General features: G+C 43.7%; 1 protein-coding gene across 2 annotated transcripts in view; it reads right to left on the bottom strand.

Moving 5' to 3' along the window:
• Positions 1-23761: 23761 nt before the first annotated feature.
• The window catches only part of LOC121543554 (neuroepithelial cell-transforming gene 1 protein-like), a 36126-nt gene continuing 32257 nt past the window's right edge, over positions 23762-27630 (bottom strand). For both annotated transcript variants that reach the window (XM_045208883.1, XM_045208884.1), the window contains 7 exons: positions 26917-27201; positions 26101-26163; positions 25682-25855; positions 25236-25493; positions 24945-25115; positions 24382-24568; positions 23762-24272 (listed from right to left, as the gene is read on the bottom strand). In XM_045208883.1, coding sequence (XP_045064818.1) covers positions 23827-24272; positions 24382-24568; positions 24945-25115; positions 25236-25493; positions 25682-25855; positions 26101-26163; positions 26917-27201 — 1584 coding nt within the window. In that variant the 3' untranslated portion in view covers positions 23762-23826. The remainder of the gene's footprint in view (positions 24273-24381; positions 24569-24944; positions 25116-25235; positions 25494-25681; positions 25856-26100; positions 26164-26916; positions 27202-27630) is intronic.

Below are 27630 nucleotides of genomic sequence, written 5' to 3'. Positions count from 1 at the left end.
TTTCATGCTTATTGCAGTGGAATGTTTCCATTTCATTTTGCCCTTTGGCTCAGTTAAATTGACTCTTCTCACAAACAGCTTGATTTCACTGTTATGGTTGACTGCCTGCCTCTGACATTTTGAACTCACAGGGATTATTGCTTTATTTATATAGGAACTTTGGATAGATGAAAAATTATGTAATTTATATTGAGAGTTTATTTATTTTTATTTATTTTGAAGCTATGTGATCTCTCATCTACACTCTTAGAGAAATAGGTGCTTTCTAGAACCTAAAATAATTATTTGGCTGTCCCCATTGGAAAACCCTTTTTGGTTCCAGGAAGAACCCTTTTCACACATGGTTCTACATAGAACCCAAAAGGGTTCTACCTGGAACCAAAAAGGTTTATCCTATGGGGACAGCCGAAGAACCATTTTGGAACCCTTTTTTCTAAGAGTGTCCTATTGTTCCTACACTGGGTCTTTTTTCGTACTCACCTGTTTACGTCCTCTGTCCCATACTTACAAGAGGTAGCAGGCAGAGTCTGGAGAAGGCATGCAAAGACAAAGGAGACATTGTCTAAATCTGTCCTAGAAACACCTCAGTAAGCTTCTGAACAAGAGGCTTTTGGGCCCCAAATCCTAGTAAGCCAAACCTTAACAGTGTGATCCAGGTGTAAACCTGATGGCTTTGGAGTCGAGACATTCGACACCTTGGAACAGGTTGGAGAGTGCATGGTTCTGCCAGGTGTTCTGGTTTACCTTCTCTGTTCCTAGGGCCTTCATTGTAAATAATTGAGTGTTCCCAAACAACTTACCTGGTCAAATAAAGGTAAGTATTACAACAACTTTGAAGAGCATACCAAAGTCAATATTACGCCTAGATAAAACCCGCAGCAGTTAGGCCTATAATACACAGGGATGGATATCCTAAAAACCTCCTTCCCTCCAGGGAAGTTGAAAAGGGGACATTGCCCTATCCTCCGCAGTGATGAGGCTCTGTCAACCAAGTCGGTCTGCTAGAGGGCCAGACAAGGACTGGTATGCACAGACAGTACAGTGGGCCCTCCGGCATGCTCAAATGTTTTGACCACCAGGACTAAACCCAGACGGTTGCTATTGTTGCTGGGGGGGCTGAAGAGAGTACAAGAGACGAGGGCCAGTGTTTTCATAGGAATACTCCTGTGGAGAAAGACAATATTGTCATGTTTGAGCTTCTTAGCCTGCTGAGGGATGTGCTCCTGTACTGCGTTGCAGCTGTTTGATGTTTCAGCTTGTCGGCCATGATTATATTTGGGGTGAAGAGTTTTGTTATTGAAGGCGTTATGTAACCTGTGTTGTTGAAATTGAACTTTAAGTGCTCTGTTAAGGCGTGCTGTCTGACGTGTCGCCTGTAGCCTAATGGATGGCACAGCTCTGTACTTGCTCTCTGTTTGTCTCCGTAGCCAAGTTGACTGTTGGCAAGGGGTGACTCCACCAGTGTTGGCAAAGGAAGGCCCGCCCACAGAAAGGTGCCGCGCCAAAGTGTGAACTGGAGAGTGTCCTATAGGCCAAGGTAAACTGAGTGAGTGAATGAGTAACACAGTGAATAACACCTTGAACAACACAGCGTGTTCCCTGAGGACATGGATGAGATCCAGATGGCTGGGCCTCTCACACGCGATTGGCTGCAGGGAACGGGTTGACCTGACCCAGGTAAGGACAGACCACCAGACCAGGCCCAGTGACAATCTGGAAGGGGTTTCCCAGCTCCAGAGAATGTAGAGAAGGAAAGGGAGTGTGTTTGGGAATCGTGTGCAGAAACTTTCAGAGCAGAGAGTTCACATACTGGACACCCCTCAATGCCCAGACGGCTGACTGACAACATTGCGTCTGTAATCGGTGGTTAAGAAATCCAGCACTCCACCCAAACGTGCACTCACACGCACGCACCCACAAACAGACACACACACAAACACTCATTGTTAATCACTCACTTAGAAACACATTGTTACTCAATCTCTTTCTTATTGACACACAAAAACAGTCTTCTACCACATATTGTGTAAAAAAGAAACACACACTTATTCTTACGAACACACTCACTCTCACCTTTCAACCTCTCAGCTTACAGTGCCTGTGCTGCTGCATTGCAGTAATACTATAGGACATTCATGGCTTCTGGCTTGATTTTGTGAAACTCTTATGAAGCACCTCGCATGTAGAGAGCATGTATGTGTATCAGTATGTTCTTTTAGGCTACAGGTGCAAGTCGAAGTCTCTCTCTGCCTTATCGGTACAATCGACCTGCTGTCTAATTTGATAGGTACAGATCTAAGTAGTTATGTTCTCCATGCTACCGTTTCAGGGACACAAAGTAAAGAACATGGGTTATTACCTGCAGACTGACATGATCATTAGTAATTTGCCCTTGTGTAAATATTGATTATGAAATATAATTACAGTCAAATTAGCATTTCATAAGAGCACACTCCATTATTTTTACATTGCATGTGAATGTCATTTCTAAGCAATATGGATGAAAGTTTAGGAGGATGACGTTGATGCTAGTAAATCCTTTCTGGCATCAAAGGTGGGGTAAACTGAGCGTTGACTTTAAAGAGATGTTCCCTGTCCGGATGACCCTTTTGAGACAAGAAAGTCATGAGAAACAGACAGAGGTGGGAAAAAAACAGACTAGAAGAAAGACATGAGCGGGAAAGAGAGACATAGCGGGGATTAAAAAACAACCTGCTGTGTTGGAATCAAAGACATTAAGTTTCCCAACAGTCAGAAAAGGGAACACATCATTCAAGCGTGAGGACACTGTCTTCTCGCTTTGTTGTTGGAGTGTGGAGTGGAGCGATGGTCTGGAAGTAAATCAACGTCTTGACTTTACATAACTCGCTCACTTCGTTTAACAGGCAGAGGAAAAGATCGGGAGGAGGGCGGTTGGGCGGGCGAGGATGGCGGAGATGTTTGTACAATGATGGGCTGTGGGTTGGTGTTTGTATATTCTAGTTGTTTGACGATACAGAGTTGGATGTTGTTCAGAACACTATCAGAATACTTTTCATGACGGGAGACATTGATTCTCAGAAATCAGATGGTAAAACCTACATAAAACGGCCATTCAGAATTACTTAATTGAAAGGATTTTTTTTTTTACTATGGAATATTATTCAAATTGAACCAAACTAGATTATAGTGTTCCTGTACAAAAGCAATGGTTGTCCAGTGTTTCCCCTACATTCATGTAGCAGCGGCGGGCCGTGGCCTCCACTCATTTTTGGGATGGTAAAATGTTTTCAGTGTAAACTTAAATGACTAAAACCAGACATAAAGTATGTAGAAAAGATAATGGAGCTATATCTTTTTAAATAAGATCATCTTTGAGAACTAACAACCACCAGAATAAAAGCCATACAGTCAGGGAGAATCTAAAATGTCCAAAATGTCATTGTAACATATACACAGGGAGTCAGGAAGCAGAAGGTGAGTTTAATAATAATAATCATGAAGAAAATACAGGAGACGCGTACTGAACGTAACCAAAACCAACACTGCCTGATGACTGAGGCTACTGAGGGCTATATGAAGGGAGAGTAATCAGGGTAGTGATGAAGTCCAGGTGTGCTTAACGATGGGAAGCAGGTGTGCGCAATGATGGTTGCCAGGTGTGCACAATGAGGGTTGCCAGGATGGTGGTTAGTAGACCGGCGACGTTGAGCGCCGGAGGGAGGGAGCAGGAGTAGGCGTGACAGTCATGGCATGTGACCCCCATTGATTTTGTTATAAGGTTTGAGTCGCAGATAGCATAAGAACACAGCATAAGCCATGGTAACATTTGTAGAATTGCAGGAAAATTGTCTCTGCTGCCATTGGCCACGCCCACTACCTCGCCCACTACACCGCTGCTAACTTTCCCACCGCTGCTTAAAAAAATCCTAGGGGAAACACATCTCTGTGACTGCTCCTCATCCACCATGCTAAGCCCAGTGTGAAGACATGACAAATTGGAGTTAACCTGTTAGAAACCCACCGGGCGGAGACAGGGGCCACACAGGTTCACTGAAGAACAATGGACCAGTAGTTCAATGCTGCCTACTCTGCAGCTTGCTAAAGCTTCTAAATCTGGTTTACCAGGAACACAGAGGGGAGATGGGGGATTTTTCAACAAGGCTAAATAACTCAAGCTAACCCCATATCCTCAGGGAAGGATTTGAGTTTACACCCTACCATCCACATAACCCACAACCCACCTATTCCCCAGCTTGATTTTTATTTATTTTTATCTCTGACGCCGGTTTGGAAGACTGACAATTCAGAAGGGGATCAGTCTCTATGATCCTGAACTTAGCTCATAAATATCCCTATTTTTGTAAGAGATATTTCGTCCTAGACCACACAGCTAGGAGGAAAGGCCTCAGGGATACACTCCTACAGATTTCCTAGCAGGTCAACCATTCAGAAATGGGACTGTGTGGTCCTCCTGATTGAGAGACTCAAGACCTCCAAAACACCTGAGTGGAGTACTCCTATATACCATACTTTCTGATACAGATGCTATTCCAAAGTCAATATATCAGTTTTAGAAGAGTAAATGTTTTTCAAAAGAACCATTACATTATCCTGAAAACAGAGAACAGGGGACTGAAGGTTGGATACTGGGGAACGGGTGGCCTGGTGTATGTATGGAGGAGGGGTAGAGTTGCCTAAAGCCTTCTGTGTGCTTCGATTCAGCTGGTGCCTAGCCAAAGTCGGCTAGGCGAAGCGAGCGAGCGTTAAAAGACCCCTTGAGGCCGTAGCCAGTATACTTCCTCAAAATAGTCAGAATTAATCTAAGATAACTCAAGAAATCGGTCATTCATTTTGACGTTTTTTGCTGAGGATATCTTAGTTGCGCAATCTAACTAAGATGTTATTGCAGTATTTCTCAAGTGAACAAAATGTGCAAGAAAACGATTTGTCTCTCGCTGAATGACAACAAACTGTGACCAATCACTGACGAGGGGGCGTAGACTTTGGCTACCAACTTCGGCGCCAACTAAAAACCCCTTGCCGTAGACCTCAAATATACTACAAGTTTTAGATTTCCTGCATTGCAGGGAAGTTCTCCTGCGACAGGGTGATCAAATTAAGTTCCTACATCTGTCACAAAAGACTGGTAATTCAAACTCAGTTGAGTTTTTTAAGTAGAATTCCAGAGAGGAATGCAGAGACTAAAGCCTTAAGGCAGTACGTCAGGAGGTTGGTTGTGCCAAGTCTTCATTTAAAGGTCTGTCTTGTGTACAGAAAGAGAACTGTGTAACTCAGGACACCTATAAATCACTATCCCATTCCTCTGTTTATGAGGCAGTATTATCTAGCCCTGATCTGTTGTACATACAGAGCCTCCTGACATACACACAGATATTGGCAATACATACTTACTCACAATGGAATACACGCAGGTGAGCAAAAATGAAACAGAACAGACATACAAATTTGTACAGTATGCAAACAAGCAATAAAAGCTAGTATAAAAGCTAGTATTGCACGTGCACACACTGTATACAGGCACACACACACACATACAATCAATCAATAAAAATAAAAAGTAAACACATGCTTCGTAAACAACAGGTGTAGACTAACAGTGAAATGCTTACTTACGGGCCCTTCCCAACAATGCAACAATGCAGAGAGAGAAATAGAAAAATAATAGAAAGATAATAACACGAGGAATAAATACACAATGAATAAAATACAAACACACACACACACACACACACACACACACACACACACAGAGACGCACACACACACAGAGACGAACACACACACACACACACAGAGACGCACACACACACAGAGACGCACACACACACACACAGAGACGCACACACACACACACAGACGCACACACACACACACAGACACACAAACGCACACACACACACACACACACACACACACACATACACGACTCCCTCCTCCCTTCTCCTTATCTGGCGACAGTAGCAGAGCATGAGATATGGAGAACCAACCTTACATGATACAGTAATGAAGTAGGATTTACCTTGACAGAGACACACTAACACTGGGCCACAGCTCTGGCGTAGTCTCTCTGGTCCAACATCAAACCTGTCAACAGAAATCTGTCATGAATCAGTGATCTTTCCACACTTTTCATAAGGTTTGGTCATTAAAATGCTGTATGCTGCTTAGACATGCACCACCTTCTACACAAAACACCCTAATGCCATGTTACAAAACTGACAGCAGCAGCTCCCGGTGCCAACTGACAGACACCAGGCACCACACACAATGAACACACACACATCCTTCCCTTACCTGTCTCATTCTCGCACGCCAGCCTGCTATAATACCAGCCAACTGGGCCTACGAGGTGTCCAGTGGTGTATACACTGAACAGGCCCCTCCATTAGCAATGCAGGCCAGTGATATAGTGGGATGTAGCATACTACTGGCCTACGACCACACTGCCACAGATTTGAGTTAACCTCCAATAGTAGGTAGGTTACCGGTTTCAAACGGCTCTGTTATGTTTTAAAAATACTCCTGGATGAAATCTTAACGTGTGTATTACATTAGCATATATCCATGGTACATTCATTCTCCAGAGTTTGACAAAACGTTTTGTTCTTGTTTAGTCACTGAACACATGCTCATCCCGTTCAGCAGTCACAGAACGGCTTCAAATTGTGTTTTTTGTGTGTGGTGTGAATGTGTTTTTCAGCTGGTGTCTGTTTCTTTAGACAGGCGGAGGATTAGACGGGTTAAGGGAACAGTAAACATGCCGACGACAGACAGAAGAAAACATGTTCACTAAACACTCATATAAGAACCCACTGAGAGGGCCAAGGCAAAGGCAAGACACCATTAGTCAAGCCCAATCTGAGCCTATACATATTGAAGGAAATGTAGATTCCTTTTCGGGGCCAGTTAAATGAAAGGGTGGAATTTTTTGTATCACTTCGCACAGATCATAAAAATAACTTATCTGTAGTGTGCGTGCCTCTAAATAGTTTGATGTGAATCTAGATTGATGTATGTACAGTGGGGCAAAAAAGTATTTAGTCAGCCACCAATTGTGCAAGTTCTCCCACTTAAAAAGATGAGAGAGGCCTGTAATTTTCATCATAGGTACACGTCAACTATGACAGACAAAATGAGAAAACAAAATCCAGAAAATCACATTGTAGGATTTTTTATGAATTTATTTGCAAATTATGGTGGAAAATAAGTATTTGGTCAATAACAAAAGTTTCTCAATACTTTGAAATATACCCTTTGTTGGCAATGACACAGGTCAAACGTTTTCTGTAAGTCTTCACAAGGTTTTCACACACTGTTGCTGGTATTTTGGCCCATTCCTCCATGCAGATATCCTCTAGAGCAGTGATGTTTTGGGGCTGTCGCTGGGCAACACGGACTTTCAACTCCCTCCAAAGATTTTCTATGGGGTTGAGATCTGGAGACTGGCTAGGCCACTCCAGGACCTTGAAATTATTCTTACGAAGCCACTCCTTCATTGCCCGGGCGGTGTGTTTGGGATCATTGTCATGCTGAAAGAGCCACGTTTCATCTTCAATGCCGTTGCTGATGGAAGGAGGTTTTCACTCAAAATCTCACGATACATGGCCCCATTCATTCTTTTCTTTACACGGATCAGTCGTCCTGGTCCCTTTGCAGAAAAACAGCCCCAAAGCATGATGTTTCCACCCCCATGCTTCACAGTAGGTATGGTGTTCTTTGGATGCAACTCAGCATTCTTTGTCCTCCAAACACGACTAGTTGAGTTTTTACCAAAATGTTATATTTTGGTTTCATCTGACCATATGACATTCTCCCAATCCTCTTCTGGATCAACCAAATGCACTCTAGCAAACTTCAGACGGGCCTGGACATGTACTGGCTTAAGCAGGGGGACACGTCTGGCACTGCAGGATTTGAGTCCCTGGCGGCGTAGTGTGTTACTGATGGTAGGCTTTGTTACTTTGGTCCCAGCTCTCTGCAGGTCATTCACTAGGTCCCCCCGTGTGGTTCTGGGATTTTTGTTCACCGTTCTTGTGATCATTTTGACCCCACGGGGTGAGATCTTGCGTGGAGCCCCAGATCGAGGGAGATTATCAGTGGTCTTGTATGTCTTCCATTTCCTAATAATTGCTCCCACAGTTGATTTCTTCAAACCAAGCTGCTTACCTATTGCAGATTCAGTCTTCCCAGCCTGGTGCAGGTCTACAATTTTGTTTCTGGTGTCCTTTGACAGCTCTTTGGTCTTGGCCATAGTGGAGTTTGGAGTGTGACTTTTTGAGGTTGTGGACAGGTGTCTTTTATACTGATAACAAGTTCAAACAGGTGCCATTAATACAGGTAACGAGTGGAGGACAGAGGAGCCTCTTAAAGAAGAAGTTACAGGTCTGTGAGAGCCCGAAATCTTGCTTGTTTGTAGGTGACCAAATACTTATTTTCCACCATAATTTGCAAATAAATTCATAAAAAATCCTACAATGTGATTTTCTGGATTTTCTTTTCTCAATTTGTCTGTCATAGTTGACGTGTACCTATGATGAAAATTACAGGCCTCTCTCATCTTTTTAAGTGGGAGAACTTGCACAATTGGTGGCTGACTAAATACTTTTTTCCCCCACTGTATATATGTGTGTGTGTGTGTGTGCGTGTGTGTGTGTGTGTGTGTGTGTGTGTGTGTGATAACCATCTATGAAGTTGTTTGTGTGCATTTATGAACTCATAGCTCCTCTCCTTGCTGGCCTCAATATCTCGGCATATAAGGGCCGGTCGATTACTCACTCACTACCACAGCGACAGCGTTACAAATGACTGGGAAAGGAGAATGCTTGGCATAGCTGTGCAGGCATCCAAGAAAAACTCCACTTCAGCCTGAGCTGAGTGAGTGGTTTAGACCCCTAAAGCCACAGGCTTTCACAGAGGAAATGAAAGGACTGCTTCAAGAGCAATATGTAGCCTACCTGGTTGTCACACTAGAAATGGGCAGAATACTGGGGGAATAAATACAGATTTGAACTGTAATGCATCTAATAAAGTTCTGCCTCAAAATGTATGTACTGTATGTACAGTGGCTTGCGAAAGTATTCACCCCACTTGGCATTTTTCCTATTTTGTTGCCTTACAACCTGGAATTAAAATAGATTTTTTGGGGGGTTGTATCATTTGATTTACACAACATGCCTATCACGTTGAAGATGCAAAATATTTTTTATTGTGAAACAAACAAGAAATAAGACAAAAATACAGAAAACTTGAGCGTGCATAACTATTCACCCCCCCCAAAGTCAATACTTTGTAGAGCCAGGTTTTGCAGCAATTACAGCTGCAAGTCTCTTGGGGTATGTCTCTATAAGCTTGGCACATCTAGCCACTGGGATTTTTGCCCATTCTTCAAGGCAAAACTGCTCCAGCTCCTTCAAGTTGGATGGGTTCCGCTGGTGTACAGCAATCTTTAAGTCATACCACAGATTCTCAATTGGATTGAGATCTGGGCTTTGACTAGGCCATTCCAAGACATTTAAATGTTTCCCCTTAAACCACTCGTGTTGCTTTAGCAGAATGCTGAAGGTCATTGTCCGGCTAGAAGGTGAACCTCCGTCCCAGTCTCAAATCTCTGGAAGACTGAAACAGGTTTCCCTCAAGAATTTCCCTGTATTTAGTGCCATCCATCATTCCTTCAATTCTGACCAGTTTCCCAGTCCCTGCCGATGAAAAACATCCCCACAGCATGATGCTGCCACCACCATGCTTCACTGTGGGAATGGTGTTCTCGGGGTGATGAGAGGTGTTGGGTTTGCGCCAGACATAGCATTTTCCTTGATGGCCAAAAAGCTCAAATGTAGTCTCATCTGACCAGAGTACCTTCTTCCATAGGTTTGGGGAGTCTCCCACATGGCTTTTGGCGAACACCAAACGTGTTTGCTTATTTTTTTCTTTAAGCAATGGTTTTTTTCTGCCCACTCTTCCGTAAAGCCCAGCTCTGTGGCGTGTACGGCTTAATGGGGTCCTATGGACAGATACTCCAATCTCCGCTGTAGAGCTTTGCAGCTTCTTCAGGGTTATCTTTGGTCTCTTTGTTGCCTCTCTAATTAATGCCCTCCTTGCCTGGTCCGTGAGTTTTGGTGGGCGGCCCTCTCTTGGCAGGTTTGTTGTGGTGCCAGATTCTTTCCATTTTTTAATAATGGATTTAATGGTGCTCCATGGGATGTTCAAAGTTTCGGATATCTTTTTATAACCCAACCCTGATCTGTACTTCTCCACAACTTTGTCCCTGACCTGTTTGGAGAGCTCCTTGGTCTTCATGGTGCCGCTTGCTTGGTGGTGCCCCTTGCTTAGTGGTGTTGCAGACTCTGGGGCCTTTCAGAACATGTGTATATATACTGAGATCATGTGACAGATCATGTGACACTTAGATTGCACACAGTTGGACTTTATTTAACTAATTATGTGACTTCTGAAGGTAATTGGTTGCACCAGATCTTATTTAGGGGCTTCATAGCAAAGGGGGTGAATACATATGCACGCCCCACTTTTCCATTTTTTTGTTTAAAAAAAAAGAAATAATTTCACTTCACCAATTTGGACTATTTTGTGTATGTCCATTACATGAAATCCAAATAAAAATCAATTTAATTACAGGTTGTAATGCAAAAAATAGGAAAAAACACCAAGGGGGATGAATACTTTTGCAAGGCACTGTACTAATTGGCTGCACTTATTAGTACATTCTCAACATGTAGTAGGCCAGCAATACTGTACCAAACTGTATCCCACCTCAAAAATCAAATGGTCTACATACAGAAGTAGGATCTTAATTGGATCACCCTGTTGCAGTATAACTTTCCTGCCATGCAGGACATTTTAAACTTGAGGTTTAAAAAGTATTCTGAAGCTCGTAATTTCCACTTTGAAATTTCAGATTAGACTTTCCCTTAAGAAAAATTTATCAACCGCAACAGAAATGTCCATGAAATATAATACACATAATAATTCACACTACGTCATATGTGCAGATAATGTGCAGTACATCATTGCTCTCTCTCTCTCTCTCTCTCTCTCTCTCTCTCTCTCTCTCTCTCTCTCTCTCTCTCTCTCTCTCTCTCTCTCTCTCTCTCTCTCTCTCTCTCTCTCTCTCTCTCTCTCTCTCTCTCTCTCTCTCTCTCTCGCTCTCTCTCTCTCTCTCTCTCTCTCTCGCTCACGCTGTGTCACTGAGCCATTGGGCTCACCCTGCAACCTAATTTTACACTGAGTATAAAAAACATTACAGTTTTTCTCAATTGCTAAAACACAATTTCTGAAACCTTGCTCCATTTCCTGAAAACATTAAACACAAAACCTCATCTTCAAGCACTATTTACAAAGCCTCTGACTCCTTTCGCAAAATGAAACATTCGCCTCAAAACAGTTTTACCTGTGTTCAAAATCAAACACTGCTCTCAAATCATAAACAAAGTGATCAAAATGATATACAATCTCAAGCAGTCAGTAAACAATACACAGAAAAATAGAAAACACATTGTTCAAAACAAACAGTTCTCAGGGAGAAGTACATTTTTAATCTCAAAACAAATTTCATATTTTTCCGTCATTGTCTTTTGATGAACGAAAACATGTTCTATCATAGTAGCTCAAAATTGATCAGAAATTACTACTCTGCTTTGCTCTTTGCAATTTCGTTTTTTGTTCTTCCTCCTCCTTGTACCCCTATTTTTACAGTACTGTACCCTGCATCTCACAAACTTGTCCTTTGTCTCTGTGATACTGTAATTCTTGTTCTTTGTTGATATGAACCTGCAACCAGTCAAAATCTATTGAGCAGTCAGTACTGTTAACAAATGGAAAGCACAATGTTCAGGGCCATACAATTTGTCCATTGTACAGTATACAGCCTTCAATGCACTGTACTACAGTATACAATACTAAAAGGGACAAAAATCTAAGGAGTAAACATGTGATCAATGTGCTTCTTCTTGTCTTTGGGCTGGGTCAGGCCAGAGCACTTTGTCGACATCACAAGCAATATAGTCCCTCCAGAGGCAACGGGGGAAGAAGCCTCTTGTAGCTCAGTTGGTAGAGCATGGCGCTTGCAACGCCAGGGTTGTGGGTTTGATTCCCGCGGGGGGCCAGTATGAAAAATTTATGCACTCACTAACTATAAGTCGCTCTGGATAAGAGCGTCTGCTAAATGACTAAAATGTAAATGTGGATGTATCCAGCCCTGACATGATTCCTCACCTATATCACCACAGGCTAAATCCATGGCTTGCAGCATATTTATTCTGGTGTAGGGTTGTCTATCATACACTTTCCATCTCCAAGAGGAGAAAAACTCCTCAATCGGATTCAGGAAAGGCGAGTATGGAGGGAGGTACAAGTTCATAAACTGCCCATTGATGTTAAACCATTCCCTTACCTGAGCAGCTCGGTGGAAACTGACATTGTGCAACACTATCACATAGGTGGGAATGGGATTCTCATTTAGGTCTTGACCCTGCTGCTCTTGAACCTGCTGCTCAAATAAAATATCTCTTAGATTGGCAATAAATCTTAGAAGGTGCTGGGTGTTATATGGCCCGAGTGTAACATGGTGATGTAGAACACCATGGTTGCTGATAGCAGCACAGATTGTGACATTGCCACCTCGTTGACCAGGGACTTCAACAATGGCCCGCTGTCCAATCATGTTTCGGCCTCTCCTTCTTCTCTTTGTTAGATTGAAGCCTGCTTCATCGACAAAGATGAACTCATGGGGTCTGTCCAAGGATTCCAAGTCAAATATTGTCTGTGTAGAAATACAATATACTGTATGTAGGATTTTGTAAGTCGTACAGAGACAGTGCTATACTGTAGAGTACAATTAGGCCTACTGTATGCACTTCTAATTCACATACATTGTATGTACTGAAGAGTAATGTCATTCACATAGTATGTGTTAGTACTGTAGACAATCTGGATTACAGTAAATGTTTCTGAATGTACACTTACTTGCACATACTGAGCTCGCAGTTCTTTCACCCTTGGTGAGTTGTGCTCAAAAGGTACTCTGTATACTTGTTTCATTCGTATCCTGTTACGATGGAGGACACGGTCAATTGTGGAAATGCTCACACTGTCGATTCCCTGGAAGTGTGTGTTGTCTTGTATCACTCGTTCCTGGATTTCTCTGAGTCGTATTGCATTATCTTGAAGGACCATGCCAACTATAACGGCCTCTTGCTCCCGAGTGAATATAGCTGTCCTTCCACCTGCATGTGGCAGCCTTGCAATTCTACAAAAGGTAGTTGTGCAGTTACAAAACATATTTATGCAGTACAATACATACAGTGATTAACTTTACAAATGTCTATTGAAACAGCTGCATATAGTGTTGTACAGTAAATTTGCAATTACAAAAATACAGTAGTATACTGTACCTGTTCTCTTCTCTGAATGTCCTTACTATGGTGGACACAGAAAATCGGCTCAAATTGGGTTGCACTCTAAGTCCTGCTTCCCTCATTGTCAGTCCATGGACAAGAACATGGTCTATGACTGTTGCTCGAATTTCATCAGATATTTCCACTCTTTGTCTTCCTCTTCCTCTTCGTCCTCCTCTTCGTCTTTCTTGCCCTCCTCCTCCTCTTCCTCCTCGTCGCCCACCTCGCATACGCACTCGTCCTCGTCCTCTCACATTGTTTATTCTATCCATTCTCAGACTTTCTCCTTCCCACCTTCAACAACCTGTTTGCTCTCTGAACTGGCTTATATTGGTTGTGTCGCATCATTTGAAACAGGTTAAATCAATTTTGAGTGGTTGTGTTCAATCAATGACATTTGTTCTCTATTTGTATTTGATTGTTGCCACTTGTGTTTACCAGTATGGATGACATGTGCATTAGAGTGCAGAATGTGTTTTGAGAATGAGAATGTGTTTAGAGTTTTGCTGAAAAGTCTGAGTGAGATCTGCAAATTGTGTTTTACCATGTGAAATGGTTTAAGGTTTTTACAACAGACTGCATAATTAGCTACATGAGTCCAGGCAACTGAGAACTTTGTTCAGCCAATGGGTTTTAGTGTTTTAGCAATTGAGAAAAACTGTAAGAACATTCTTTCCATGACATAGACTGACCAGGTGAATCCAGGTGAAAGCTACAGTATGATCCATTATTCATGTCACTTGTTAAATCCACTTCAATCAGTGTAGATGAAGGGGAGGAGACAGGTTAAAGAAGGATTTTAAAGCCTTGAGACAATTGAGACATGGATTGTGTATGTGTGCCATTCAGAGGGTGAATGAGCAAGATAAAATATTTAAGTGCCTTTGAAGGGGGTATGGTTTGTGTCAAGAACTGCAGCGCTCAACAGTTTTCCATGTGTATCAAGAATGGTCCAGCACCCAAAGGACATCCAGCCAACTTGTCACAACTGTTGGAAGCATTGCTTTCGACACATTGTAGAGTCCATGCCCCGACGAATTGAGGCTGTTCTGAGGGCAAATGGCGGGGCGGGGGGGTGTACCTAATGTTTGGTATACTCAGAGTATAATACTGGGCAGGTCTGGGCCAGCATTCTTTTTTCACTGTGCAACTAGTCAATGTGCATCTTGCTAGCTGTCACTCAAATGGCGAGGGGCTGAAGCTTGTTGGGGCTGAAGCTCATTGAATTGCTAGGGGGCTGGCCCACGTGGGCCAAGCTTGCAGTACTCAAAATGGCGCCACACAGCTTAAACAGTCGCTTTCAAACTAGGGATTTTGTGGCAAATAGCGGAGCTGCATAAAGATGGCGGCCCCCATGCACTCACCACAAATGCCTGGTTTGCTAAGTTCGCTGTATTGTACATTTCTCTCCTTTAGACCTACTATTTTTTTGTGTTGTCATTAGCGCAGTGTACGCCGGCAATATGAAAAAACTAAAAAGTATATTGTGCTGATTTATTGGCACATTGAACCATGTCGCTCACCGTTAAAAAAACGTTTTTACTAACTTTGTGAATAGTGGTAAAACAATGACAGTCTGAATTCTACATATTTTTGCATTGAGGTAAAACAGTAATTCTGCTCATAGATTTTGCATGTATGAACTACACATTGACACATCCAACCTAAAGAGAGAGGTTTAAAAATACTTACTGTAGTCGCCAAAATAGCCTAACGGAACGTTTCTTTAAATGCAGAAGACACATTTCAGTTGTGCAACTGACTAGGCATCCCCCTTTCCGTTCCCCATATTCCACAAACATATTCCAGACATATTGAAAATCATTAGAAATGGCCTAACTGTGGGGGGAAAACAACTCAACCCCTGCATAACACCATAGATGTATGCTCAATACACTTGTATAACACAGCATTAGTACAATTCCATGTGTGTAAATAGGCCAGACATGAACCAGGATAGGCGTGTTGTGACTGGTATGTAAAATGGCATTGACACAAAGGCAACCAGGAAGAGACAACAAGGGTCATGATCCTGCCATGCACCGCCCATTAGGCACTTGTGATGAAGGCAAACTAATCCCTTTGGTTTTGTGAGTTAACCAAGGTGTGGAGTATCTGGGTTACTCGCCTAAACCCACACCTGCATGTTTATACCCTTCTATACATCTTCTATTTAAACATTTTAGATTTAAATATTTGAGAAGTGGGTGTGAGTGATTACACAGAAGTATCATGTCTCAAAAACTAAGTTGGAAAGATAATGGTGAACATCAGATTGATATGAACCAGACATTTTTATATCTGTCAAGATGACAATTGGTTACATATTAAGTTAGTAGAATACCACACATGACCCAGTCACAATTAAGTTTATCCCATTGTCAATAGAGATGTATCCACCCATTCTACTAAACTAGTGACCTTCTGCACTTAAAGGCATGATTAAGGACTTCTAAATGTCAGTGGCGTTGAATTGTATTTGGTGGTATTCTGCACTGTATCTTTTGGAGCTTAAGAAATGAAGGATTGATAACTGCCGTTAGAGCAAGACAAAGTTGAAGCAAAATCTCAGACTGAAACAGGTTAATCTTATTTTGGGTCCATTTTGAGCTGTCTTCCAGGGTGAATTCATTCACCTGAGGCGACTGTCTATGGCGGAAATTGCTGAGACTGTTTGTCTTAGAGGAAAATGCATTTAGCTGACAGGTCCTTTTGACACGGTGTTAGTGGTGACTGAACATGCCTTTTAATTCCACACTCTGGTGCCCTGGTGTGTCAGGGTGAGGACGGAGGACTGTCTCTGTGACAGAAACATGAAGGCTGGCTTTCAAATGGGGCGTCTGTGTACCCATGTCACCTGGAGTCCATAGAAGTTGCCTTAAGCACTGGTCTGAAGTCATATGTTATATTTAGCTCCACATTAGTTCAGTTTGAGATGTAATTTGGGAAAACTGATCCTAGGTCTGTGCAAGGTGGGTCATTTCTACCTTGAGAGTCTGACCCACGGACATAACAAAGAGTTTAGCAGGTTCACTCTGTTCAGACTCGCAGGCACTATAAGGGAGGCAACGCTGTTGAGGGCTTTTCATCAAAACATGTCTGTCACTACATAACATCTATCACATGATAATACTTGTTCTGTAATATGTATGTACTTGTGTGTAGGAGAGGCTGACCTTTTGGCTATTCATGGGCCTCACTCATTACGATTCAGAACCAATTTGATTTCAAAAGACTCTTTGATAGTGCGTGCATATGTTTTACATTTTCACTGGGGGTGGTGAGAATTGACTTGAGGAGCTTGTCCAAAGCATTGGAGTGTCTGGTTGCACTATTAGGGACATACAAAACAGTTGGGTCATTGAGCTAGCCCGGGGGGTAGTGCACTGATAAGGGAGTGGAAGTGTGTATAGAGGAGAGAGTGTTATCGTCTTTCCCCATTTTAGTCATTGTCAAGTTGGTTTGATTCCAGAATTGAGTAACAGTGTCACTTCCATGGCACTGTTACTGTATGTGTATGTAACTGAGTCACTTACTAGAAAAGTTGCTGCTTCCCTACTTGGTCTGAATCATATCCCTGTGTCTCTTTGTCACCTCAGGGGTAATAGAGAAGTAGTCTATCCAGAGGAGTTAGGATGGTGGGGGGTTTAGGATGAGTGTTACCGGATGGAGGGGTGATGAGTTACTGCAACGAGCCACAGCTGTCTATCTCAATCAGCTCCTCCAAGCTCTTTCAACTACATGAGCTGCTGAGAGGAATATTTTTTAGGGTGGACGAGAGTTTTGATATGTGTTTGTGCATTTTTCAGGGTTCACATATCAACATTTAGTAACGATTACATGGTATCATGCAATACAGGATTTTGGCCATGGTTTGCGGAGGGGTACTTTTATAGATTGTTAGGGCACTGGGTAGCTTCAACCACATAGCCTAAAGAGACAGCTTCCTGCCATGCTGGATACAAGCCAGCTTCGTTGAATGCTCCCCGACCCAATGACTTTCTGATATGCTGTCACGATCGTCGTATGGAGTAGACCAATGCGCAGCGTTATTTGCAAACATACTTTACTTTATTTAATTAAAGTGCACACACGAATAACAACACAACAAACGATACCGTGACGTCCTAAGTCTAAACACAACCAACTGGAACAAGATCCCACAAACACTAAGGGAAAACCGACAGTTTAAATATGGCTCCCAATCAGATACAACCAGCCAAGCTGACACTCGTTGCCTCTGATTGGGAGTCACTCAGTCCAACATAGAAATAAACAAACTAGAACTCCCAACATAGAAACAGAACACATAGAATGAACACACCCTGGCTCAACATATAGAGTCCCAGAGCCAGGGTGTGACATATGCTCTCTGCATATCGCTCCACATCAATATCTACAGGTATAACAATATCCAGAGCAGTGCTTTGACCCTGTAGCCTCATAAACAATACTATGGTGTGAATGTCTGTTTGAAAGACCATGTATTGAATTACATACAGTGGGGGAAAAAAGTATTTAGTCAGCCACCAATTGTGCAAGTTCTCCCACTTAAAAAGATGAGAGAGGCCTGTAATTTTCATCATAGGTACACGTCAACTATGACAGGCAAATTGAGGGAAAAAAATCCAGAAAATCACATTGTAGGATTTGTAATGAATTTATTTGCAAATTATGGTGGAAAATAAGTATTTGGTCACCTACAAACAAGCAAGATTTCTGGCTCTCACAGACCTGTAACTTCTTCTTTAAGAGGCTCCTCTGTCCTCCACTCGTTACCTGTATTAATGGCACCTGTTTGAACTTGTTATCAGTATAAAAGACACCTGTCCACAACCTCAAACAGTCACACTCCAAACTCCACTATGGCCAAGACCAAAGTGCTGTCAAAGGACACCAGAAACAAAGTTGTAGACCTGCACCAGGCTGGGAAGACTGAATCTGCAATAGGTAAGCAGCTTGGTGTGAAGAAATCAACTGTGGGAGCAATTATTAGGAAATGGAAGACATACAAGACCACTGATAATCTCCCTCGATCTGGGGCTCCACGCAAGATCTCACCCCGTGGGGTCAAAATGATCACAAGAACGGTGAGCAAAAATCCCAGAACCACACGGGGGGACCTAGTGAATGACCTGCAGAGAGCTGGGACCAAAGTAACAAAGCCTACCATCAGTAACACACTACGCCACCAGGGACTCAAATCCTGCAGTGCAAAACGTGTCCCCCTGCTTAAGCCAGTACATGTCCAGGCCCGTCTGAAGTTTGCTAGAATGCATTTGGATGATCCAGAAGAGGATTGGGAGAATGTCATATATTTCAAGGTCCTGGAGTGGTCTAGCCAGTCTCCAGATCTCAACCCCATACAAAATCTTTGGAGGGAGTTGAAAGTCTGTGTTGCCCAGCGACAGCCCCAAAACATCACTGCTCTAGAGGAGATCTGCATGGAGGAATGGGCCAAAATACCAGCAACAGTGTGTGAAAACCTTGTGAAGACTTACAGAAAACGTTTGACCTGTGTCATTGCCAACAAAGGGTATATAACAAAGTATTGAGAAACTTTTGTTATTGACCAAATACTTATTTTCCACCATAATTTGCAAATAAATTCATAAAAAATCCTACAATGTGATTTTCTGGATTTTTTTTCCTCATTTTGTCTGTCATAGTTGACGTGTACCTATGATGAAAATTACAGGCCTCTCTCATCTTTTTAAGTGGGAGAACTTGCACAATTGGTGGCTGACTAAATACTTTTTTCCCCCACTGTACATCCACACCTCAAAAGTACATAATTGAGACACAGACCTGTTACGCAACCGCAGTTGTTAGTATTAATGGCGTGCTTGGCAGTTTTATCGACCACTTTCAGCCAAACGTTCCCTTGTTTGTTTAGAAACACCTTAGGCACAAAAGACAACAGCGAACGCCTGGGGGTTTTCTCCCGAGTGACTCCCCTCCTCCCTTCCGCTCCAAAGAGGAAGTAAGATTGTGTATAATAGTGTAGCGCAACGATGGATGTTACCAGTTCTCCTTATTGGGGGTCAAAGGAAAACACAAGAAAACAATACATGAGTTTAACACAGTGATGAGAGTGTTGTAATACTTTCATAGGTCTTGGAGCCTAACAACCCCTCAAGCAGTGACCTGACACTAGTTAATGTTTAGTCTCAGTCAAGGTTGTTAAATGACAATCATTTCTCATTTTGACTTTCTTTGTATGAATCCAACCAAAAAGCACAAAATATCCCTTTCCTCAAGCAGATAAAAACAATGTACGTAAATGTTTTAGTTTCTACTGACTGCAGACCCTTGATAAGACCCTTCTTAAATTACCTCACTGGCCAATAACGTTAAGTATCCATTTGTGACACTTACGTACTTGTGTATATCAGGCCTGGGTTAAAGTAAATATGCAAAAGCAGGTTTGCTTTGTGGAGAGTGAGCGAATGCTCTGAGAATTCTCCTATTACTGAAAAGCAGACATGAGGCCATTTTGCCATAAAAGCTGAACCCCAGCCGGGCCCTGCCAAGCGGCACTGGCTGCACAGAGACCAATTAAAATGGCTGGAAATTAAACCAGTCTAACAAATGACTTTATGCTGCTGGACATGAATGTGTTTACAGTGATGTCTGCAATGGACTCCCTAACTCTCTCTCTCTCGCCCATAGCCCATAACTTAACCCCATACTTATGTTGCCACTATATTACCAATCACATTCTTGGACACACACATTATACACTGAGTTTACCAAACATTAGGAACACCTTCCTAATATTGAGTTGTACCACCCCCTTTTGCCCTCAGAACATCCTCAATTCGTTGGGTCATGGACTCTACAAGGTGTCGAAAGCGTTCCACAGAGTGTTGCTGGCCCATGTTGACACCAATGTTTCCCACAGTTGTGTCAAGTTGGCTGGATGTCCTTTGGGTGGTGGACCATTCTTGATACACACGGAAACTGTTGAGCGTGAAAAACCCAGCAGCTTTACAGTTCTTGACACATTGTCTCAAGGCTTAAAAATCCTTCTTTAACCGGTCTCCTCCCCTTCATCTACACTGATTGAAGTGGATTTAACAAGTGACATCAATAAGGGATCATAGCTTTCACCTGGATTGTGTCGAGGCACAGATCTGGGGAAGGGTCCAAAAAATGTCTGCAGTTTGAAGGTCCCCAAGAACACAGTGGCCTCCATCATTCTTAAATGGAAGAAGTTTGGAACCACCCAGACTCTTCCTAGAGCTGGCCGCCCGCCCAAACTGAGCAATTGGGGGAGAAGGGCCTTGGTCAGGGAGGTGACCAAGAACCCAATGGTCACTCTGACAGAGCTCCAGAGTTCCTCTGTGGAGATGGGAGAACCTTCTAGAAGGACAACAATCTCTGCAACACTCCACCAATCAGGCCTTTATGGTAGGGTGGCCAGACGGAAGCCACTCCTCAGTAAAAGGCACATGACAGCCCACTTGGAATTGCCAAAAGGCATTAAAAGACTCTCAGATCATGAGAAACAGGATTCTCTGGTCTGATGAAACCAAGATTGAACTCTTTGGCCTGAATGCCAAGCATCACGTCTGGAGGAAACCTGGCACCATCCCTACGGTGAAGCATGGTGATGGCAGCATCATGCTGTGGGGATGTTTTTCAGCAGCAGGGACTGGGAGATTAACAGAGCAAAGTACAGAGAGATCCTTGATGAAAACCTGCTCCAGACCTCAGACTGGGGCGAAGGTTCACCTTCCAACAAGACAACTACCCTAAGCACACAGCCAAGACAATGCAGGAGTGGCTTCAGAACAAGTCTCAGAATGTCCTTGAGTTGCCCAGCCAGAGCCCGGACTTGAACCCGAACGAACATCTCTGGAGAGACCTGAAAATAGCTGTGCAGCAACGCTCCCCATCCAACCTAACAGTGCTTGAGAGGATCTGCAGAGAAGAATGGGAGAAACTCCCCAAATACAGGTGTGCCAAGCTTGTAGTCATACGCAAGAAGACTCTAGGCTATAATCGCTGCCAAAGGTGCTTCAACAAAGTACTGAGTAAAGGTGCTGAATACTTACGCAAATGTAATAATTATGTTTATTTTATACATTTGCTAACATTTCTAAAAACCTGTTTTTGCTTTGTCATTATGGGGTATTGTGTGTAGATTGATGAGGGAAAAAAACAACTTAATCAATTTTAGAATAAGGCTGTAACGTAACAAAATGTGGAAAGAGTCAAGCGGTCTGAATACTTTCTGAATGCACTGTATTTCATCATAACTCTGAAAGTGGAAACATGTTTTGCTTGTAGTTGCCCACGTGAGGAACTGTCGGCGAATGTTTAGAAAAGATTAGATTTCCAAATTATGAGCTCTGCTTTGTTTAATGGGGTCATCACAATGCCATGGAAAGTTGAGTAATTTGCCTGTTATAACCAAGACTAAGAGATGACATAATGGTGTAATCATTGTCGTCACACCATCAACTATCTATAAACAATTCAGAGAACTCTAAACCAGTTACCAAGACAGCAATCAACAGCCAATGATGATGATTGTGTGTTTATGTATGACACGTACAGTTATTCGGGTCAGATCATTCAGTCCACTTAGTGGAAGAAAATAGAAAGAAAGATAGTAACTCAAGAGGTCAGATGCAAATCTTACACAGATCTTTATTATAGATTTTTGCACCACATACATACAGGCCATGGCAGTCATATCACATAGCCCTTTACTTTTCAGTACAGTCAAACATCTACACTCATATTTTCCTTCTTCAACACTTTCACAACACCTTCATCTGTTTTCTCCCTCCAACATACATAGTCTTTCTTTTAAATTTCTCTCACTGGCTTTTGACCAGTGCCTCAAACCTCCATTTTTGACAAGGCACCACATCACAGCTCACTCAGAACTATATCATTGCGTGGCTAGTGGCTACACACACCTTGAAACAAAAACCCCAACTTCTCAGTTCCAACACATTCAACATTTCCCTCTTTTTTTCCACATCTCTCAAGCCTTCTGCTAACATACTCTTGCTTTTCTCAACCCATCTTCTTTCTTTCAGCTATAGGTCATCTCCTCAGTAGATCCCAAACCATCAGACAAGCATGTATATGCTGCTGCCACTACTGTGGCCGGGCAGTGGTAGTGTCAACAACTAAAGCTCCGTGCAAGATTGCTACATTGAAAAGTGATCAATTTTTTTTTTATATTCGGAAGAGTCAGCTTTTTAAACCAACATGGCTCAGTTTAAATTGTTTTTACATTGTAGTAAAACAAAATACCTCATTTGATATGCGTTGACATCAAATTACATGGCATTACTACATTCTGTAGCAATGTATGTTTTGTTCAATTAAAAAAATAGATACAATTGAATGCGATTTGATTAAAATGAAGGCCTTTAACTGCAGTAGATACAAAAAGATGGGCGGATCAAAAAAAAATCTGTTATTAGGAATGTACAAAAATAAGACCTGTCCTCCAGTACAGCTATGAATCGGACTTAGAGACAATTATAGTTTTCAGTTTCATTTACATTTTACATTTTAGTCATTTAGCAGACGCTCTTATCCAGAGCGACTTACAGTTAGTGAGTGCATACATTTTTCATACTGGCCCCCCGTGGGAAACGAACCCACAACCCTGGCGTTGCAAGCGCCATGCTCTACCAACTGAGCTACATGGGGCCCCAGTTTAGTCACATAATTTCTCAATTTACAATATGTCTGCCAATCAGATGTGAAGCCAGACATATTTGCCACTCCCTTTGCTTTATTTCTCTCAACTACACAGTTTTTCAATTCCTCATCAATCCAGGGGACCTTAACAGTTCTAATAACTGGAAAAAACAAATTAATGTTTCGTATGCATCTCATCTTTTGTGGGAACTCTACCCCTCTATCCACCTCCACATCCCCAAAAACATTTAAATAACTTCAGCTAAAAGCTAGAAACAGTGCTGTTTTAAAACATAGAGCTACAGTAAGATTCAGATTGATAAAATAAAATAAAAGGAGTTAAAGTTAAAAAAATTTTTAAATGATTCTAAAATAATGTTTTAATACAAATCAAACAGTAAACAGGACTAGATGCACGACTTCTCTCCAACACATGAGTGTGTTTGCTTCTTGTTATGCTTCCCTTATAGAATTAGTGAAAGCCAAGCAGGCCTCTCCAGAATACTGAATGGTATGCACTTAGCCCCTTTGTGGACAGAACCAAACAGTGGAGGGATGGAAGGGTAAAGTAAATAGCTGCCAATGGGGACAGTAACACAAAACACTGTTGTAATAATAAACAGACACATAAATAAAAGTCCCACGGGGAGGGGACACCCAGCCCCCCGCCCCCCCCTTCCCCCTCCTTATGTACAAACATATTGTCCGATCGCCCAGGAGTCCATTTTCTCCCCTCCTCTAATTACACCATGGTCTCCTTCCTCTTCCCTAAGGCACAGAGGGAGCGCTTGTCCTTTTTGGTTTTGTGTTTGGGCGACGGGGAGGATAGTGGTGATGAAGAGGAGGATGAGGAGCGGGAGGAGGGAGACGTTGAGGTGGGGCTGGGGGTCTCGTCCCCACATGGCGAACTGGGGGCGGACGTTGCACCTGCGGGCGTCAGAGGGCAGTTCTCATTGGCCTCCTCTATGTGGATGATGGCGGAGATTTTGGAGGAGCGCCGCTTGGAGTGGGCGTCGGCTGCCGGGGAGGAGGCGGGTGTGGTGACAGCGGCGTCCGCGGGGTGGTGGACGGAGATGGCGCTGCGCAGGCAGTTGAGCCACTGCTGCTTGTGGAAGACGTCATTGACCTGCAGCGTGTGGGACTGGCCCTGAGACGGGTCATGGAAACGCACACGGAAGATGTTCTTGGCTGAAGAGATGAACAGAGAACGAGAGGTTAGATTAACCATCAGTTTCAGTTACAGGCTTTAACCTCCAGCTAGACATGGAAGGTCATAGGTGAGGGGTCAGGGGCTCACCTTTGTCTGAGTTACTGAATGCTCCTCTGAAGGAGCCACCCATCTTGACGTCTCCATCCTGTAGGTCCTCCAGCACCAAGTCCTGCACCGGGATTGGCTGCCGGTACACCTGGAAACAGTGGTGCTCGTTCCTCGTCACAGACCGGGTCATTACCAACAGCTCTGTGAACAGGAACACGTGCAGCTTCTGGAGGGAGGGGGGACAAAAGGAAGGAGACGATTAAAAATCATTATTAAAATAAAATCATTGCCAACGTTTTGTTTAATTTCAGGCATAGTTTCTCACATTCTCATCTGCCAACAGTTTTTTTTTCCTGAGGACTTGTTATCATTGGTAGAGATTCTCATGTGGTTATGTAATTCATGTGTTATGCGGTTCGTTTGAAATTAAAAAGGTCCACGTTTTGGCCCCAACTGCCTTATTTGGGGGTGCACAGCTCATGTTGGTGCACGTGAGGGTTAGGAGGAGCCAGGGAAGAATCATTGCTTTAGGTGGATTGGGGTGCGAGTGTGTGCCTTTTAGCATTATAATGTGTGTGTGTATGCGTGTGTTCTAAACTCACTGTTCCGCTCTTGTTGCGTAGCTCGCCGTGACACAACAGACTCTTGCACTGGTCGATGCGCGGGTCTCTTTGCCTGTCGTCCAGATACTCCAGTTTGTCTATGTAGTACTGGCTCTCTGACTCCCCCTTCTTCATGTTGATGTCAGACAACACACCCTGGATGATGGTGATCTGGAGACACACACATATACACACTGTTATAGTCACAAACTGATAGGATACAATTATATATTTGATGGTTTCAGAATGCTGTATTCATAAATCTTTGTGTGTGTCCTTCGCTCCACTCACCGCTTGCTCCAGGCGGGGCGTGTCGGGGTGCTCGGGCGCTGTGTGTTTGAGGATCTCTCTGAGCAGGAGGGGGTATTTGAACAGACGGGAGCGGGGGATGTCCAGGAAGCTCCACAGGTCCAGCTTCCTGCTGAAGGGAGACTCCAGGCAGCGCTGCAGGAAGTCCTGCACCCTCCGGTCCTGTTTCTTCTGGTCCAACAGGGCCTTGGCCGCCACCTGGTTACTGCAGTAATCTCGGTATGCATTGAGCCCTGGCAACTGGAGGGGAGAGAGATGTACCGTACCGTTAGCACTTTGGCCATTCACTGCAAGATAAAACATACAGACATGTCATAAAGGGGCATCTTTATGACATCTTCAACACTTTGGTCCCTGCTAGATAAACACTTATACAGGTAGAGCGATAGAGAGGTCAAAGTTGAGTGGGCACAGGCTCTGGTACGTACCCAGCTGACGACGATCTGTCCTATCTGTCCCACGGTGCCGTCGGGGCCGGTGGCTCTGGCCAGCTGGGCCAGCAGGTCCTCGTGGAGGGGGATGTAGGCATCCAGGTCCCCGAAGATATGGGTCAGCTCCTCCTCCGACATGATACTCAGCTTCAGCATGGGGTCGTGGTACGCCTGGAGGAGAGAGAAAATAGAGCCAAGCAGTCATTCAACAGCTTATTTAGAAAGAGAGAGGGAGGCTAAGTTTAGCACTGGAGGAAAGGTTTTAGTGAGAGAGAAATGGAATGGAATCATTCCTTTCTTTTTATAGCTAAATGGGTAATGGTCGGTCATGTTTAGAGGAGAGCTTCCAACTAGTCTCTGATTGTATAATATGTACTTAATATGTACTTTCTGAGGGTTTTAAATAAAGTACGAACCTTGCGTGCGAGTTGGAGGTCCTCAATCAGGTCCTGTTCTCCGCGAGTCAACTCAAATATGGCCTGAGGAGGAAGGAGATTTATATTTAAAAACATAATGGAACAGGATGTCATGCTAAATTAAAACACCGAGTACATATTAAACCGCATCAAACTAAAGAGGACACCAAATTACTGAGTACACATTAAAGTAAGAGGACAAATCAACGCCAAATTACTGAGGTCAATGAGTTGCCAAATTCTTGGGTCCCTTCTCTCTCCATTACCCTCTAGTTCTCTGTCTCTCTCTGTACTGAGCGTTGTTTATGGTTTCTGAGTATTCTGACTGTTGGTTGAGAGGTCTGTCAGGCCAGGGGTATATTAGTGACGTCAGACACCAGCTCTGGAACAGACTGGTGACAAACTGGTCCCTGACCGCTTTCTAAACCCACTTAGCTCACTCAGCACAAATACCGAGGGGACCTTCCAAACAAACAAAAGTCTGAACTCTTGTCTGATTATCAAAGGAGAAAAACAGAGAAGGGGGGGTAAAGGAGGGCAGGAAAACCGCCCCAGCCCTCTGGCTTTAATACCTCTGTCCCAGGCTAGGTTGAATACCGTGGCGGCTGGCTTTGTGACCTGGAGCGCACTCAGTCATCTGGAGCGCTTTAGCAGGGCCAGCCGAACTAGACATCAGGTATGTGGTTCAGTCTCTTACCTCACTCTGTTCTAAGCTCATCACAACATCTATTGTTGCAGCCGAGTTCCCGTTCTTTCTCTATTGCGATTTGTGTGAAAAGAGATGTGAGAATCTATGGTGACGGTGCCGATTCTCACCTCCTGTCTCTTGATCTCCTTGGTGGAGAAGGTGCCCTTCTGGTGGACGTCTAATGTCTCCGACCACAGCGTGCTGTTGCGTCTCTTGGGCGGCGTGGGCGCCGCCGCCTTGCTGCATGGCTTCTGGGGCACGCCCGGCGTCTTGCCACCATTGCCATCGCCCCGGAAGGACATGGACTGGATGGTCTGGCCGAAGCGCCGGACGGCCCCATTCTTCACGGGGGAGATGAGGTTAGCCAGCGAGGTCACCCTGCCGAGAGGACGGACACGCTTGTTGCTGGGTTCCTGGAGAGAAGAGAGAGAGAGGGGGGAAACACAGATAAGGCCTCGGATTCTCAACTTCCTTTCTCATTTACCATAAACCCATAAACTCTTTTAGCAGAAGCCTCACCAGGAAACAGCTAGAAGCGTCGCTATGACTGATATCACTTGGCCCTCATGATGTAAGCCATGAATCCCTATCGGTGACACTACCTCCACAAGGGACTTTGTCATGAGACTGTTACTAGGGAGGAGGGGGTTAGAGCCGAGGTCAGGCCATAGAGACAGTGGGCAGGAGGACGCAGCAGCCCCAGCAGCTGTTGCCTCCATCATGTGAGGACTGAGGAGCCCAGGGCAGGCTGGGGGAGCACAAAGACTCCCTTTCTGACTGCAGCCCAGAGGCGCCGACCAGAGAAGGGGCCTGGAGGCATGCCAGGAATGCACGGGACCCCT

This window comes from Coregonus clupeaformis, chromosome 28, assembly GCF_020615455.1.
Source record: "Coregonus clupeaformis isolate EN_2021a chromosome 28, ASM2061545v1, whole genome shotgun sequence".
Taxonomy (NCBI): domain Eukaryota; kingdom Metazoa; phylum Chordata; class Actinopteri; order Salmoniformes; family Salmonidae; genus Coregonus; species Coregonus clupeaformis.
Note: the sequence above shows the minus strand (reverse complement) of the source record. Positions and strands in the feature narration are given on the sequence as shown.